The sequence below is a fragment of the Rhinatrema bivittatum genome, chromosome 18 (genome assembly GCF_901001135.1).
Source record: "Rhinatrema bivittatum chromosome 18, aRhiBiv1.1, whole genome shotgun sequence".
NCBI lineage: Eukaryota > Metazoa > Chordata > Amphibia > Gymnophiona > Rhinatrematidae > Rhinatrema > Rhinatrema bivittatum.
Window position 1 is genome coordinate 37,150,771 of NC_042632.1, and position 17,725 is coordinate 37,168,495.

The window sequence follows — 17,725 nt, forward strand, 5'->3', positions numbered from 1 at the left end:
GGTCTTTCGGGTTCCCACCCAGTGTAGGGTGGCTTGGGTACATCCCACTTTTCTGGACTGATCTGGGTATGTTCAGGAAATGAAAATTGGTTCTTACCTGCTAATTTTCATTCCTGTAATACCACAGATCAGTCCAGAGGCCCACCCCTTTCTTCAGATACTGAAAGACTGTCTTGGTCAGAACCTACTTAAGTTTTCTATTGTTGAAGCTCCTTTTTTGCAGATATGATTCATGGAGCAGCTTTTAGCAGTTGTTCAATCTGGCTTTTGCCAGCGACGAAGTGGTAGTCCGGAAATTTGGTTGGGTGCTACCCTTCGTTATTTAGTTCTGTTAGCTTGGGTATAGGCCAATACTGAGTGACTGCATGTGGCACTCTCATTATGTAGGTGCCCAAAGTTATAATTGTTCTCTGACTCCACCTGCTGGTAGGGATACACAACCCACTTTTTTCTGGACTGATCTGTGGTATTACAGAAACGAAAATTAGCAGGTAAGAACCAATTTTCATTTACTATCTGCTGGTACTAGCCGGAAACCTCCAAGTTGGCCTGCAGATGACTTCTGATTTTCCCTTCCCACTGTGCTAGGCTTCTCTTGGCCAACCCAAGTAGCACATGGGCACATTGGGAGGGAGCAGTGGAGTATCTTTTCCCATCCTATACTTGCAGCTGCAGGTGGCTTTTCCATGTAGTTATCCTTAATCTATTAACTTTTTAAAATATTTACACCCTTGCTAGCCATTTAACTTGGTGCTTCACAACAGAAAATAAACCCTCCGTTTTTGTAGGTAGGTTCTATAAACTAATATTCCATGTTCCTGTCTGATGTGATAAAATATTTGTTTACTTCCTCAGTGCAAATGACACAGATGAACAAGTGGAGGAGCAGGTGGCAGAACCAGACCCTGAACCGGAGCCTGAACAGGATCCGGAACCAGAGGTGCTGGAAGAAAAATCTGAGCCAGTCTCTGAGGAGCCAGCTCCTGAGGAGGAGGTGGTTGAGAAGTGTTCTTCTCCTGCTCCAGCAGACCCCACTCCAGCAGTACAAGAAGATTCTAGAGTAAGGCATCTAGTGGCATGTACCACTTTTTTTTTTTTTTTTGGCGCTTCTGGAGCCCCACTGCAAGGTATTAATTGCTTTGTTATTGAGTTTGTTGAATGAGGCTCTTAAGACAAAGAACCTTGAACAGATCTCATAGTATTCTCGCTGATGGTGATCTGCTTAGACTGACATTTGGTGATGTGGCTAAGCGGGGTTGAAGAGAATGTTTACAGTGACAATTAAGGAAACATGCACAATGTTAACTTAGCGTTTTTCAACTGTGCTCTTAACACTTTTTTTTTTCCTTTTTATAGACCTTCTCTTGGGCATCTGTGACCAGCAAAAATCTTCCTCCCAGTGGAGCTGTTCCAGTGTCTGGAATACCACCTCATGTTGTCAAAGTACCTGTGTCACAGGTGAGTGTTCTATGACTTGAAGTTCAGGCCAGTGACTGATTTTTTTTTTTTTTTTTTTTTTAAGCTAACATCCTTTGGGTTTATTTTTCAGAAAATGTACTTTGTTTGCAACTCATTTTTAAGTAGTAGTCACAATCAAATGGGAGTTAGAAAATTATTATAATTAAAATCATTGGTCAGTTTGAAGCCTCAAGAAATTAGATTTACCAGCTCAGACTTGCTAAATCTAGGTATTTTTCTGAAATCCTGACTTGTGTAAGCCTAATAATGCAGTGCATTAGTATAGTTTCACAGACAGTGAACTGAATGTGTACAGAAATTCTTAGAATGTGGGGTACTGGGAAATAGTTTGGGCAAACATTCCTCATCCTTAAATTGAAAACTTTTAAAGACCTTGTTTAAAGTTTTAAAATAACGCCTTACAGCTAGCTAGAACTAGTTTCTTCACATAATATTGGTTAACTTCTAGCCCCGTCCAGAACCCAAGCCTGAAACCCAGACTCCACCGCAGAGGCCACCACAAAGAGAACAGCGGGTGAGAGAGCAACGAACCAGTGTTCTGCCACCAAGAGGACCTAGACCAAGTAAGAGTGGGAGATTTGAATGTATACTATGTGTAAATTGTTCTTAATGTGGTAGATGTTTCCAAGCATAAAGATAAATTGTTTATAAAAAGAGTGGAGCTGTTAGTGAAAATTGTCATCTTGTGTAAAAGTAGAAATTTTAAAATTTTTCAGTATGGCATGGAAATTAGTAGTAGTGTGCTGCCTCTCTTTTAGGGGGAGGGGGGATTAGCATGACTGTCCCTCTCACCCCAACAACTTTTCTTTTGTTTTTAGTGTCCTGTTGACACCAAATTTTTCAGGGTATATTGGGCTTCAGAGGGGATCCTGATTGTGGGGTGGCCTTTTGGATCCACATATATACAAGAACTTATTTCTTTTCTATTCCTAGTTCGTGAAGGTGAACAGGGAGACTTGGATACTAGGCGCATGATTAGGTATCCAGACAGTCACCAGTTGTTTGTTGGGAACCTGCCACATGATGTTGACAAAACAGAGCTGAAAGAATTCTTCCAGAGTAAGTTTCCTTGCTATTATATTCAGAGAGATTATGCATGGCAAATGTTAACTATTTAATATTAAGCTTAGTGTGACTTTTGCTCACTCATTAAAAGGACATTTTATTTTTTTATGAACAAATGACTGGCTTTTTCTCTCCCCCTACATAGCTTATGGAAATGTCGTTGAACTTCGTATCAACAGTGGTGGAAAACTCCCCAACTTTGGCTTTGTGGTGTTTGATGATCCTGAACCAGTTCAAAAAATTCTTGGCAATAGGGTAAGCTTTCAAATAATGCCAGTATACTAATAATCATTTATTCATTTCCCTTGTTTTTAAATGACTACAAACATAGTACATCAAAGTATATAAGGGAATACTTTATACAGCTCTTGTTGGTTATTTTAAATTGATCCCAAGTAGCTATAACAAACTTTACAAATGTAGAATCTAATTTTTGCAAGGCTAAGGAGAATTCCCATTTTGTATAGAGATCCTCCACTTTGGCATATATCAGATTCACTGTACGTACCCAGATCAGTCCAGACTGCTGGGTTTTGCCTTCCTCCAGCAGATGGAGACAGAGAGAAACTTCAAGAGCACCCCCTTTTAACTGGGTATAGCACCTGCCTCTCCTCAGTATTTGTCTCCAGCAGAAGGAGGTGGTGCAAAACCTGTGGCTCTGAACATTGTTAGGGTTTCTTGTAAAAAAAAAGACACAGAGGGGGAGAGAGACAGATTCCCCCCACCCGTGCTCGTTTTAAGGGGCAAAGGTGCTCTGGGAGGCCCCAATCCTGGTCTCAATCCTTTGTGGATGCAGAAAAAGCCGAGATGGGGGGGGCCACTCGGGTTCCTTAGGTCCAAGAGCAATCCAGCACTTACTCAGTCTGGGGGCCATCGTTCCTGTTCCCCAGGAAGAATTGGGATCGTGCCTTTATTCCATTTACTTTGTGGTGCCGAAGGAAGTCACTCAGAGTCCCATGTTTTCGGATGGAAACCCTGCGCTCGGTCATAGCGGCCATACGGCAGAAATGTACCTGCACATAGGGATCCACAAGGATCACCAGAGGTTTCTCTGCTTTATGTCCAGACTTCTCTCCTTCAGTCTGGCTACAGCTCCGCACTTGGTTACCAAGGTGATGGTGGTGGCAGCAGCCCTCCGGCGGGAGGGAGTGCTAGTTCACCTGTATTTAGACTGGCTCATCCGTGTGAAGTCAGGGGAGCTGTTCAAGCAAGCAGTGGACAAGGTCTTGTTCTGTTTGAGGGTCCCTCTGTTGGGTTGTCAACCAGCCCAAGAGTCATCTTCATCCTTCTCAAGTTCTGCACTTCTTAGAAGCATGACTCCATACCCGAGTGGGAAAGGTCTTCCTAGTGGAGGACCGAATCCTGAAGTTGCAGTTTCAAGTTCAACATATTTTGGCAGCTTCAGTGCCTAGAGTTTAGGATTATTTGCAGGTCCTTGGCACCATGGCATCCACTCCGGAGTTGGTCCTGTGGATGTTTGCTCATGAGACCTTTACAGAAAGCGTTGCTATCCCGTTGGGAACCGATGTCCGAGGAGTTCCAGGTGTCCTTACTGCTCAGAGTCCGCCAGGTTTAGTCTTGGTGACTTCTCCACACACAAAGGCGTGGGGTGGACTTCGAGGTGCCTTGGTGGGTGGACGTGACCACGGGCGCCAGCCTCTCCGGTTGGGGGGGGGGGGGGGCAGTGTTCCAGTCCCAGTCGGTCCAGGGCCTATGGTTGACGGAGGAGGTTCAGTGATCTATCAATTGCCTAGAGAACAACGATCAGGCTGGCATTACAGTGGTTCCTTCCACTTGTGCACAACTGGGCTGTATGATTTCTGTCTGACAATGCGACGGCAGTGGCAATGGGGAACTAAAAGTTGTCAGGTCTCTGTGGAAGCGGAGCAGCTGATGTCCTGGGCAGAACAGCATTTAGTCTTACACACACAGTGGGAACAGACTATGTGCAAGTGGATTTTCTGAGCCTCCAAAGAATAACCCCAGAGAGTGGGAGCTGTCGTGGGAAGCGATGACCCTCATTTTGTGCAGATGGGACACTTCTCATCTGGATTTGATGGCAACTTGAACAAATGCCAAGGCATGACATTTCTTTAGTCGCAGAAGAGAACACAGAGTGGTGTAGGGGTCGATGCCCTGTTCTGTTTTGTGTTCCCTCCGTGGCCTCTGATAGGCAAGCTTCTGCGGAGAATAGAAGTTCACCCAGGGATAGTAATTCGAGAGGCCCTGGTTCACTGATCTAGTCATCTTCACAATGGACTGACATCCTACAACTGAGTCATCTTCCAAACTTGCTGCGGCAAGGCCCTATATTTTTCGACCAGGCGGATCGCTTTTGTCTAGCGGTCTGACTTTTGAAAGGAAGCAGTTAAGGGCTATCCAGAAGACGTTATTACTATTCTGCTTCGGGCCCAGAAGACCTCTACTTCTTTAACTTATGCCTGAGTCTGGAAGGTTTTCGAATCTTGGTGTCGCGAGCAGGGAGTCCTTCCCCGACAGTCCTCGGTGGCGCAGATGCTAGCTTTCTGTAGAGGGGGCTCAGTAGAGGATTGTCTTGCGGCTTTGGGATGCCTGAGAGGAAAGCTTTATGGGGCATCGCTAGCGGCTCATCCGGATGTGGTTCGTTTCCTCCAAGGGGCAAAACTCTTGAACCTTCTCCCCCCCCCCCGTTCAGCTGGTATGTCCATCTTGGAACCTTAACTTGATGCTAAGAGTCTTGCGCGAAGCCCCTTTTGAACCTCTTAAGAAAACCACCTTGAAGGATTTAACTCTGCAGACTATGTTTTTGGTGGCAATCTGCTCAGCTTTGAGGATGTCTGAGTTCCAAGCCTTTTCGTGCAGGAACCTTTTTTACGAATTTCTGATTCTGGGGTTTCCTTCAGAATGGTTCCCTCCTTTCTACCGAAGGTGGTCTCTGCTTTCCACTTGAAACTGTCAATGGAGCTTCCAGCTTTTACCAATGACTAGCTGGATGCGCCTCACGCTAGTGAATTGAGGCGTCTAGATGTTTGGAGGGCCCTCTTACTATACCTTGAGGTTGCTGATGCCTTTCGGGTCTCTAGTCATCTTTTTGTTCTCGGGAGTGGTGCTAAGAAGGGGCACAAAGTGGCCATAGCTTGTTGATTGAAAGAGGCTAATTTGTCGTGGACATCCTATCTCTGAAGGTTTGAAAGCACATTCCATAAGGTTGCAAGCATCTTCCTGGGCAGTGTGTCAATTGGTTTCACTGCAATAAATTGACAGGGCGGCGACCTGGAAGTCTTTACACACCTTTGCCAGACACTATCCTTTGAATGTTCAGGTTCCAGATGTTGCCAGTTTTGGGAGCAGTGTCATTCGAGCGGGACTGTCAAGGTCCCACCCCAGATAGGGAAGTTTTGGTACATCCCAGCAGTCTGGACTGATCTGGGTACGTACAGGGAAAGGAAAATTGTTTTTTACCTGCTAATTTTCGTTCATGTAGTACCACGGATCGGTCCACACAGACGCCTGCCCTTTGGGAATGGACACAATTCTTCTGAGAGTCTACTTGATCTGTCTTCATAACCTTCTTCTTTTTCAGCTCCACTACAGGATCCATTTTTTCCCTTATCCTGATCGTAGGAGTTCAAATATACATAGTTGCACTTTTTGTTTTCTTATCCTTGCTTGTTTGTCTTGGTGAATGGTTGCAATACATTTTCTGGTTTGAGAATTCTAATACTGACGCGAGGCAGGTGCTACACCCAGTTAAGAGGAGGGTGCTCTCTGAGTTTTTCCTCTGTCTCCATCTGCTGGAAGGGAGGCAAAACCCAGCAGTCTGGACTGATCCATGGTACTACAGGAATGAAAATTAGCAGGTAAGAACCAATTTTCCTGTCTGGAGAGTGTTTCAAGTCCTGGTGTGGTGTCCATGATGCTGATCCTTTGTAAGCGAACGTTGCTGAGGTTGTGGCCGTCTTGTAGGCGGGCTTATCAAAGGGTTTGGCCCGAGTCCAGGTGGCAGCCTTTGGTGGTTTCAGAGGGAGGTTGCAGGGAAAACCCTTAACATCTCACCCGGACGTAGTGCGTTTTCTGAAAGGAGCGAAGCATTTGCGTCCTCTAGTCCATAGACTTGTCCTCAAATCTTAACTTTGTCCTAGGAGTACTGTGTGATCCTCCTTTCGAACCTTTGCGAGGGGCTACTTTTGAAGGATCTTACCCTGAAGGCGATGTTCCTGGTGGTGATTTGCTCGGTGAGACGGATTTCTGAGCTCCAAGCTTTATCAGAATCTCTTTGCTGGGAGGCAGTGGATTTGGTCCTGCGGAGTCTACGATAGTTAGGAAAGTCAATCTGTCCAAAAATCGTCTTTATCCTTCCCAGATTTAGGAATCCCTGGGGGCATGTTTCAATACCAAAGCAGGAAAGGTATTCCTAATTTCCAAATTGCAAGCTCAGGTTTGTGGATTGAGGAAGCAAGTCCCCAAGGGCTGGGATTACTTACATATTCTCGGGTCTATGGCTTCCACTTTGGAGTTGGTTCCATGGGCATTTGCTCATATAAGGCTGCTACAGTCTGCCTTACTATCCCGCTGGGACCAGTTGTCAGATCTGTTTTAGCTGCCTCTTCCGCTTACAGATGTTTCTAGGACCCAGCCTCTCTTGTGGTGGCTCCATCCGGAGAAGTTGACAAGGGATGGACCTTAATATCCCGGTCTGGACGATCGTCGCCACCGACGCATAGAGGTCCATCCAGGCGATGTGATCTGAGTGGCCGAGGCGTCCGTAGTTTGCAGACATAATCAACCCAGTAGCGTTGCGGCTAGCTCATCTGCTGAATCTTCTGCGTCAACGTCCTATATTTTCAGATCAGGCGTCTCGCTTTTGTCTAGTGGCTTGGCTTTTGAGAGGCAGCGTTTGAGAGAGAGGGGTTACTCGGAAGGGGTCATCGCTACTCTCTTCCAGTTTAGGAAGGCTTCCACCTTCTTAGTATACGTGAGGGTATGGAGAGTTTTTTTTTTTTAGGTCTGGTATCTGCGAGCCTCTGTGGTTCATATTCTCGCTGTTCTGCAAAACGGTTTGGTAAAGGGTTTATCCTTTAATTCTCTCCGGATTCAGGTGTCAGCCCTAGGCTGTCTTCAAGGTAAAGTTCGAGGGTGGTCTTTAGCTACCCATCCAGATGTGGTATTCTCCGGGGAGTAAAACATTTGCATCCTCCAGTTCAGAAGCCTTGTTCTTCCTGGAATTTTAATGAGTATGTGTGCGGCCCCGTTCAAACCTCTAAGACGAGCGACCATGAAGGATCTCACGTTGAAGGTGTCTGTCTTAGTGGGGATTTGTTCTGCTCGGATCTTGGGAGTGTCAGGCCTCGTCTTGTAGGGAGCCCTTTTTGAGATTTTCAGATTCGGGCATTTCAGACGGTGGTGCCGTCGTTCCACTTAAATCATCGTTCCACTTAAGTCAGTGGAGCTCCTGTCCTTCTCAACTTTTGGATCCTTTGGCCCCTCAGGCAAGAGAGTTGCATGGTTTGGACGTGAAGCGTGCATTGCTACAGTACCTGAAGGTCACGAACGACTTCCTCTTGTCAGATCATCTTTTTGTGCTTTTGGAGTGGTACAAAAAAGGGGCATAAAGCGTCAAGAGCCACAATTACGAGTTGGTTGAAAGAGGCTATTAGCTCTGCCTATATCTGTGAAGGTTGCTTCTGTCCCAGAAGGGCTAAAGACACATTCTGCCCATTCCCAGGTGGCCTCATGGGCAGAGTATCAGCAAGTTTCGCCGCAAGAGATCTGCAGGTCGGCTACTTGGAAATCATTGCACACTTTCGCCAGGCATTATTTGGATGTCCAGGCTCCAGAAGCCATGGACTTCGGTGAAAGTGTGCTTTGAGTGGGACTCTCGCAGTCCCATCCCAGTTAGGGAAGCTTTGGTACATCCCAGGAGTCTGGACTGATATGGGTACATAGAGGGAAAGGAGAATTGGTTCTTACCTGCTAACTTTCATTCCTGTAGTACCACAGATCAATCCAGTTGGCAGGACTCTGAACATAAGAAATTGCCATGCTGGGTCAGACCAAGGGTCCATCAAGCCCAGCATCCGGTTTGGCCTCTGGAAACAGGATGCTGGGCTTGATGGACCCTTGGTCTGAACCAGCATGGCAATTTCTTATGTTCTTATGTTCAGAGTCCTGCCAACTGGAGGAAAGGGAGATTTGGATAGTCCGCTCGATCTTTGTAATTACTCTGAAGAATGGCACAGGTTTGTTAGTCCTACACAGGGTTTTGTGTGGGAACAGTTATCTGTTCCAGTTTTCCACTTCCCTCTGTTCAGGGAATGTTATTGGGTTTTTGTTTTCTATTTTGGGCTTGTATACAGATCAATACTGAGGGGACTGCAGGTGGCACCTCCATGTTAAGTGGCAGTGTCAGTAAAACTTTCTCTGTCTCCATCTGCTGGAGGAGTGGCAAAACCCAGGAGTCTGGACTGATCTGTGCATCTACAGGTAAGAACCAATTTTCCTTTTAGCCTTTTAATTCAGAGTGAACCACAGAGGGGTTTACAATTTCAAGCTGTTTAAATTCAGATCTCAATGTAGTGCATAGCACTTTCATACAGCCATCAAACTGGGTAGGCTGAAGAGTAATCTAAAGAGGTATTTCTTTACAGAAAGGGTGTAGATGCATGGAACAGCCTTCCAGTGGAAGTGTTGTAGACAAACAGTATCTGAATACAAGAGCATAGTTGTTGACAAATGCAGGGAATCTGAGGCAGTGGTAGGGGCTGTACAGTTGTGTGGATGGGGTAGACTGGGTAGACTGTATTGTTTTTCTGCCATCATATATTTATATAAGTTGGCATTGTAATATGCTGTATTTAGATATGACTTAGCATTGGACTATTCAATAATACAACAAAGATCCCTCTATAATGCCATGTTCAAGAGTTTACAGCTAGGAAGCTAAAGTGTTTTGCTTCTTTCCACAGCCTATCATGTTCAGGGGAGATGTCCGTTTGAATGTGGAGGAAAAGAAAACACGAGCTGCTAGGGAAGGTGATCGTCAGAACAGACCCAGAGGACCTGGGGGTCCTCGTGGAGGGTTAGGAGGGGGCATCAGAGGGCCCCCTCGTGGAGGAATGTCTCAGAAACCAGGATTTGGAGCGGGAAGAGGAATTGGAGGTCAACGCCAGTGATTTCATCATAGATGGCTCAAGCAGCCAGTGTCTCAAAATCCCTGTTTTCTTCAGCCTTTTGAATTTCATCGTTGGGTATTTTTGAATGTGGCCCTTGTCTGACAGACTGCTACATCTGATACTGTTTTCCTCACCATCCCCCTTTTGCTTTTTCTTTGTGTTCTTCCTGTCCCAGAATCCATCTTTTGTGGAACAAAACTCTAGGAAAAGTGGATTTTTTTAACCAACAAGAGAGATCTGTACTGCAAATAACCCGAACTGGATATTTTTCTCCCCTACAAGTGGCATGCTGTACTTTCCTAAAAGGGACATTTGTGTATCATTCTTGACTGAAATTTGGGTGCACTTCAGTAAACTGAATAAGCTTTTTTTTCACTTGCACATGGTTGAAAGCTTTTAGGAAACTCTGTACTTGACAGGCATCTTGGAGCCAATTTTTTTTTTTTTTTTTTTTTTTTTTTTTTTTAATATAGCCCTTTGAAGCTGTGAGAGCTTCTGAACTGGAGAGGTAGCCACTTAATTAAAACAGGTGCTCTTTCCCTTTGTGGCACTGGTAACGTGGAATAACAGAGGGTATTCATCACTTTTTATATAATGCGATCAAGCAAGGGGAAAAATTGTAGTGCTCCTGTTTTTACCACTCAGATTTTGGATTGTGGGATAGATTTTAAACGTTTAGTTACTTGACTCTTTAAAACACTTTCCTGAATTTGTGAAATTTTTTTATTGAAATTTAGGTTTGTTTTTTTTCCATGTTTTAGTTTGTATTTGTAAAAAACAAAAAAACAAACAAAAAACTAAAAAGGACTTAAAAAACAAAAAAAAAAGCAAAATTGTTGTGCCTTCTATTTATCTCTCATTCCAGTCTTGACAAAAAATGTTAAAATAAAAAAAGAAAAAATGAATAGTATAGACTTGGATTTCACTCTCCCTTCCCACAGATTAAAAAATATTTTGATGCTCTGCATTTATGTATTCTCCAAATCCTTGATTTGCAGGCTTCTCCCTTGTTGGCAATTTCATATTGAATATTCTAGAAGATACAACATTTTTCATTGGAACACTTGTATGGCTGCCAGTTCTGTTTCATAATCTGTATCAAGAAAGCTAGGTTTAGTATGACCCTTGCCAGTTCAGGTATCCATTTGATTCCCATTTTTCCCTCAGAGGTTGTCATGTCTAAGGTTGAACAATCAGTTTAATTTATAGACCTACTAAAATTGCAGCAACACATTTTTCTATTCCTTCTGGGAAAAAGTGCTCAACTGGAATCTTATCAAAGTCCAAAGCTATTAGATAGTTCTTTTTACAGTATGAGTGCTTGTAAAGCAAGTTTTTGTAACATGGATTAATTAAAAGCGAGACTGGAGACTGAAGTCTCACTAAAATTCCTTGGATACCTTTCCTTCTATAAATACGCAAGGAATGTTGGCCAATAACATGGAAAAGCCTCCTGATTGTGGCCACTGTGAGGAAAGGCGTATGTTAGTTCTTCCTCCTGCTAGACCAGTTCAGATGTGGGTTTATATCACCCTGACAGAAGATGGAGACAGAACCACATTCTTTCTGTGACTTCCATTCTAGTGGTGCAGACTGAATACTAATCGGTGTTCTTTGTCTCTAGCAGACAGTGGCATGTGTTGGATTGGTGCCTTTTTGGATTCTGGTTTTTCAGGCCATTTCCCTGGTAGAGCAAGCTCCCAGGGCAAGAGCTTGCAGGATCTTTGACTCCTAGAGCAACAGTTAATGACTTCCCTGGTTGAGCAAGGGCTCTCTTTCAGGCTCCTAAGGGAAATCTGGTGGACAGACTTAGGTTATAGACTCCAGGGGGAGCTTTTCCTAGTAAGAATGGATTGAACTGGGTGGCTCCTAGGGCTTTTGGGCTCTGGTTGAGCCAGGAATTATCAAGTGATTTGGGGGACACCACCTTACCTTTTCTATACCGGTGGCCATTTTCTCTTTATCTTCAATTTTTAGGCAGTATTAATTAAACTGTCTTTAAAAAAAAAAAAAAAAGAGTTGAGGAGAGAAACCTATGTTCTTTTGAGAAAGCGGTGGTTCAGGCACATCAGTGCTGCTGTGTGGAGGAGATGAATTTTCCTACAGGCAGCCTTTAGTCTCTGCAGGGGGAAATCCAACAGCAGAAAGTGATTCCACTGGCTGGGGAATGTTCCTGGAGGGGTACCGTTGCTCAGAGAACCTTTGACTGAGCATGGTGATGCAGAAACTAACGTGACAAATTTTTATTTATTTAAAAAATGTTACCTGCCCTTTCTACGTTCTCGATAGGGTAAGGATATGTCTCTCTGCCTTGTAGATACTCATTCATTTCTCCTTCCCTGTAAGTACCTGGATCAGTCCAGACTCCTGGGTTTTGCCTCCCCACCAGCAGTTAGAGACAGAGCAAGTTTAGACAGACTCTGCCTTATATACCCAGGTGCCACCCACAATCTGCCAGTATTACTCTATCTCCAGCAGATGGTAGGGGTGCAACACTCAGTCTGTACTAGTTCTTTAAAAAAGAAAAAAAAAAAGGAAAGCATTTAGTGTTGAGGAGTTAGGGCTAGGCCTTTTCATTAAAGTTATTTAAAAACAAAAAAGGAACAAGAGCAGTCCTTCAATTGGAGGGCATCTGTTAGGCTCCCAGAAGCTGGCTAGGTTCTGAGGGGACCATCCCTTCCGGTATGCACATCTGCTGTGGTTAAGGGTTGAGGGCCCTCCTCTACCACCAATGCACTAGAGCTTGGGGTGATACCGGGGAGCTCGGATCACTCACCTCAACAGGACCGCCTCAGCGCCAGGACCTGTGGGCTCCGTGTCAGGTTGGGGGGGAAAAATGATTTAAATAGTAGTATTAAAATTTTGAAGTGGCATTTCGTTGTTTGGGGCTCTCTTTTTTACTTTTCTGCGGCAACGGCTCGGGAGCGGGCAGTTTGGCGCTTCTTATTTTCTTGGTTTTTAGCTTTCACTATTTCCTGGGGATGGACTCATGCCGTGCAGGGTGGCCTATTGAGCATGCGGCTCCGTTCGAGGGCATTTTTCAAGGGATGGGCTGTGTTCAGCCTGCATCCCTGGTGGCGAAGGAACCTTCGTTAGCCATGGAAGGGTGGCTCTGCGGGGTCAGACCGTTTCAATGGGCTTTGCAGCCCTGCTTCTCTCTTCATCATTGCCCGCTGGGTGCGGGAAACAGCACCATCTTGTCCTCCTGCTCCACAGCGGCTCAGCTAGAGGAGGGGGAGGGGATCTCCTGCCACCATTATTGTCACAGCAGCTGCCTCTGCAGCCTAAATCTCCAGCTCGGCCGGTATCAGCTGCACAGGGGGACATCCCAGATACGGATTCAGACGATTCTTCGTCATTTACCTCGGACTTTGTTATTAATGCAAAAGCCTTGAAGGCATGGAAACTCAGTAAGAAGCACGAGGCTGACAAGGGGGAGTGTCTGTCCCACTTTCTCAGCCTTGGAAGCGGCCCCAGTCTGGGGGGGGGGTGCCAAATCTAAGCGCCCTGTCCGAACTATACCTCTGCAGGAGGATTCAGACACGCCCTCGGAGGACGCAGATCCAGATGGTTAGGATATTCCAACCCAGCCCCCGAAGGGGGGGGGGGGGGTAGAGGGGGGATGGGGACCTCAAGCAGAGTGCTGGCCGAGGGTCCCAGGCCGTCGAGGGAGATGACCCTAAAGTCGTCAAAGAGGAACTGGGCCCCCTTATTCCCACCATATTGGGGGAATTAGGGATTGAGGCGCCTCCGGCCGAACCTCGTTTGGGGTCTATGGATCCGGTTTTATTGGGCCAGAGAGTTCTGCCTACATCCTTCCCTTTCCATTTTTCGGCTACGGATCTCCTATTTAGGTAATGGGACACCCCTGATTTGGAGTTGAAAGTTACAATGGACAAGCTTTATCCTCTGCCGGAGGAGGCTTTGGAAATTCTTCCGGTCACAGGGTCCACGGCTCTCAAGGATGTGCAGGATCGAAAGTTAGAGCTGCAACTTAAAAAGATATTTGAGGTCTCTGCACTGGGAGTCTGAGCGGCCATGTGTAGTAACTTTGCTTTGCGAGCTTGGCTTTGCTGGGTGCAGCAGCTGCAGGCCAACGAGGGTCTATCTGATGAGACTCACCAGGCGGGTCGCCTTGAGGCAGTGGTGGCTTAGTGTGGATGCCCTTTATGACCACCTTCGGACGTCCGCTCGCTCCATGGTTTCCGCTGTTTTGGCCCGTCGCTTGTTGTGGTTATGAAACTGGTCGGCGGATGTGTCTTCCAAATCCCATTTGGGGTCTCTCCCCTTTAAGGACAAGTTGCTCTTTGGTAAGGAACTGGATAATATGATTCAGTCTTTGGGCAAGAATAAGGTCCACAAACTGCCTGAAGATAGACCTCTGCCAATGAAGAGTGGGTGACTCGCCAGAATGATGGCTACTGCCTGGAGACAATACCCTTAGTCAATAAACATACACATGGTTACTGTGACTCCAACATCACTCTAAGATTCAACAGCATGAGGAAATGTGGAAAAAAGGATTTGCACTCACAATGACGGGAGTAGCTGGCTTGTTACGGCGGTTACTACCCCAAACCAAATATCCAGATTACTACCTCCACCTTCCTCTATTCCTGATGCCTTTCAACTAGCTTGATCACTCCATTCTTATACTTCACTTTCAATGCATATCCAGCATAGTTCTCTGCTTCAACAGCAGGGGAAAAGAAAAACTGTTACTTCACACATCCAGCAGAGCTCTCTGCTTAAACGGCAGGGGAGAAGAAAAAAGGGTTCGCACTCACAAAGCGGGGAGTAGCTGGCTTGTTACGGCGGTTACTACCCCAAACCAAATGTACCTGATACTTCACTCTCGACGCATATCCAGCATGGCTCTCTACTTCAACGGCATCGGAGAAAGACTGATACATCACGAATTTCCAGCATAGCTCTCTGCTTCAACGGCAGGGGAAAAGAAAAACTGATACTTCACGCATATCCAGCATAACTTCAACGGCAGGGGAGAAGAAAAAAGGATTCACACTCACAAAGCGGGGAGTAGCTGGCTTGTCACGGCGGTTACTACCCCAAACCAAATGTGCCTGATACTTCACTTTCGATGCATATCCAGCATAGCTCTCTGCTTCAACAGCAGGGGAGAAGATAAACAACCAATAAGGGCTGTATAACATAATCTGGGTAAAAACAAATAAGCATGGGTGTAGCTTGCTTATTGCGGCGGTTACTACTCCTACTACCTCTAACTAATCAAGCTAGATATTTCACTTGGATGCAGCTCCTCCACCGCTCTCTACATTAATGGCGGGGGTGGAAGGGAATTAGAACCAAGAGCTAAGAGAAACAGATAAGTATGGGAGAAGAAATGAGGGAAGCTTGCTGGGCAGACTGGATGGGCCATTTGGTCTTCTTCTGCCGTCATTTCTATGTTTCTATGTCCAGAGGATCCTTTTCGTCCAGATCCCGTTTTTGGGGGGAGTCGCAGGCCACTCCATTTTTCTGGCAAAATGCTGCTCGGCCGCAAGCCTGGTTCCCATCCTTTCAGGGCTGGCGTTTTTGGTAGGCCCAGCACCTCCCAGTCCACTCCAAGCAGAAAGTCTACCCAATGATTGGCAACGGTCCACTCCTTGGTTCCGATGGTCGGGGGCAGACTGTCTCTGTTTTTCAAGGAGTGGACCAAGATCACTTCGGACCAGTGGGTTCTGTCTGTTATAAGACATGGCTATGCTTTAGATTTTGCACGCCATCCGCGTCTACAGTTCCTGATATCTCCATGCGGGTACGCAACAGAGGGGAGCAGTAGAGCAGATCTTGCAGTGCCTCCTTGCTCTCTGTGCCACTGTCCTGGTTCCCAGGTCGGCTCAACGTCAAGGACATTACTCCATTTATTGCATCGTGCCAAAAAAAAGAGGGGTCCTTCCAGCCCATTCGCAATTTAAAGCGGGTCAACTGGTGTCTTTGCATTCCGCAATTCCACATGGAAACGTTACGGTCAGTCATTGCGTCAGTTCGATCGGGGAAATTTCTTGCATCTCTAGATCTGACGGAGGCATATTTACACATCTGAATCCAAGCGGATCACAAGAAGTTTCTGAGGTTTGCTGTATTGGGTCAGCACTACCAGTTTCATGCCTTACCCTTCAGTCTCGCTACAGCCCCCAGGATGTTTACCAAGATCATGGTGGTGGTGGCGGCTCAGCTCCGCAGAGAGGGGTTGTTAGTGCATCCGTATTTGGACGATTGGCTGATTCGGGCAAAATCGGAAGAGCTTTGCCAGCGAGCGATCCAGCGGGTAATGCAGTTGTTGACTACGCTAGGCTGGGTGCTAAACGTGGCCAAGAGTCATCTTGTTCCTTCCCAATCCCTGGGATTTTTGGGAGCTGTGTTCGACACCCGGCAGGGGAGAGTTTTCCTAATGTCCGATTGCGTGGTCAAATTGGAAAGTCAAGTGCGTGCGTTTCTCTCCAAGCATCCTCCAAAGGTTTGGGATTACTTGCAGGTTCTAGGGTCCATGACTTCGACTCTGGAATTAGTTCCCTGGTCTTTCGCTCACATGAGCCCTTTGCAATCCGCTTTGCTCTCCATTGGAATCCTGTTTCCAAACAGTTTCACTGGTCCTTGCCGTTGACAGTCCGCTCGGTCCAGCCTGGATTGGTGGCTTGTTTTGGACAATTTGACCAGGGGAGTTCCCTAAGTGGTTCCCAACTGGACAGTGGTCACCATGGATGCCAGCCTTTCTGGTTGGGGAGAAGTTTGTCTGTGGCAATCGGTGCAGGGGCTGTGGTCCCAGGAGGAGACTCGATGGTCCATCAATCGCTTGGAGACCAGAGCGGTCCAGGGGAAGTCGGTCAGGGTGCTGTCCGACAATGCAACCACGGTGGCTTACATCAATCGCCAGGGAGGTACCAAGAGCAGTCCAGTGGCAGAGGAGGCTAGTCTGTTAATCAGCTGGGTGTAGCGGAACCTGCTCAGCATTGCGGCATCCCACATAGCCAGGGTCGACAATGTTCACACGGATTTTCTCAGTCGCCATCGTCTCGATCCCGGAGAGTGGGAGCTGGTGGACAAAGCGTTTCAACTCATCTGCGACAAGTGGGGAGCACCTTGCATGGATCTAATAGCGATGTTCAGAAATGCCAAAGTTCCATGCTTCTATGCCTGCCGAAGGGAGACAGGGGTAGAAGGGGTGAATGCCCTGGTGCTCCCATGGCTGACAGTACTGCTCTACGTCTTCCCTCCTTGGCCTCTGATCGGCAAGGTGCTCAGGCGGGTAGAAGCACACCCGTCAGAAGTGATCCTGGTGGCTCCCGAATGGCCGCGTCGTCCATGGTTTGCGGATCTGGTCAATCTGGCGGTGGACAGTCCTATGCGGTTCCAGTGTCTGCCGAATCTTCTTCATCAGGGGCCCATATGTTTCGACCAGTTTGATCGCTTCTGTCTAGCGGCATGGCTTTTGAGTGGCAGCGTCTAAAGTGCAAGGGATATTCTGATGCAATGATAGCTACTTTACTGAGATCGCGTAAGCCTGCCACTTCCCTTGCTTACGTACAAGTCTGGAAGGTCTTTGAGGCCTGGTGTGTAGCTTGGGAGGTGGTTCCCACCCAGGCATCAGTCTCTGATGTTTTAGGTTTCCTTCAGGCAGGGCTAGCTAAAGGTTTATCATGCAGGTTCCTTGAAGGTGCAGGTAGCAGCCCTGGGTTGTTTGGGCATTTCCAGTCAGGGGTTCTCTTTGGCTGCGCATCCTGGTGTGTCTCGTTTCCTTAGAGGGCCGAAACATTTACGTCCTCCAATACATCTTCCCTGTCTGTCGTGGTATCTGAATTTTGTTTTTTCCGCTTTGTGTACGGCACCATTTGAACCTTTAAATCGGGCAACGCTAAAGGACCTCACGTTGAAAGTGGTGTTCCTGGTGGCGATTACCTCTGCTCATAGAGTATCTGAGTTCCAGGCCCTGTCCTGTCGTGAGCCTTTTTTGCGGATTTCGGATTCGGGTGTTACCTTACGCACCGTTCTGATTCTTTTTCCGAAAG

The 17,725-nt window shown here is 46.6% G+C and overlaps 1 protein-coding gene across 3 annotated transcripts in view; it reads left to right on the plus strand.

The window, feature by feature from the left end:
• G3BP1 (G3BP stress granule assembly factor 1) overlaps positions 1–10,662 on the plus strand; it is a 33,771-nt gene extending 23,109 nt beyond the window's left edge. For all 3 annotated transcript variants that reach the window (XM_029583402.1, XM_029583403.1, XM_029583404.1), the window contains 6 exons: positions 856–1,060; positions 1,357–1,458; positions 1,928–2,042; positions 2,413–2,538; positions 2,690–2,799; positions 9,489–10,662. In XM_029583402.1, coding sequence (XP_029439262.1) covers positions 856–1,060; positions 1,357–1,458; positions 1,928–2,042; positions 2,413–2,538; positions 2,690–2,799; positions 9,489–9,695 — 865 coding nt within the window. In that variant the 3' untranslated portion in view covers positions 9,696–10,662. The remainder of the gene's footprint in view (positions 1–855; positions 1,061–1,356; positions 1,459–1,927; positions 2,043–2,412; positions 2,539–2,689; positions 2,800–9,488) is intronic.
• Positions 10,663–17,725: the final 7,063 nt, after the last annotated feature.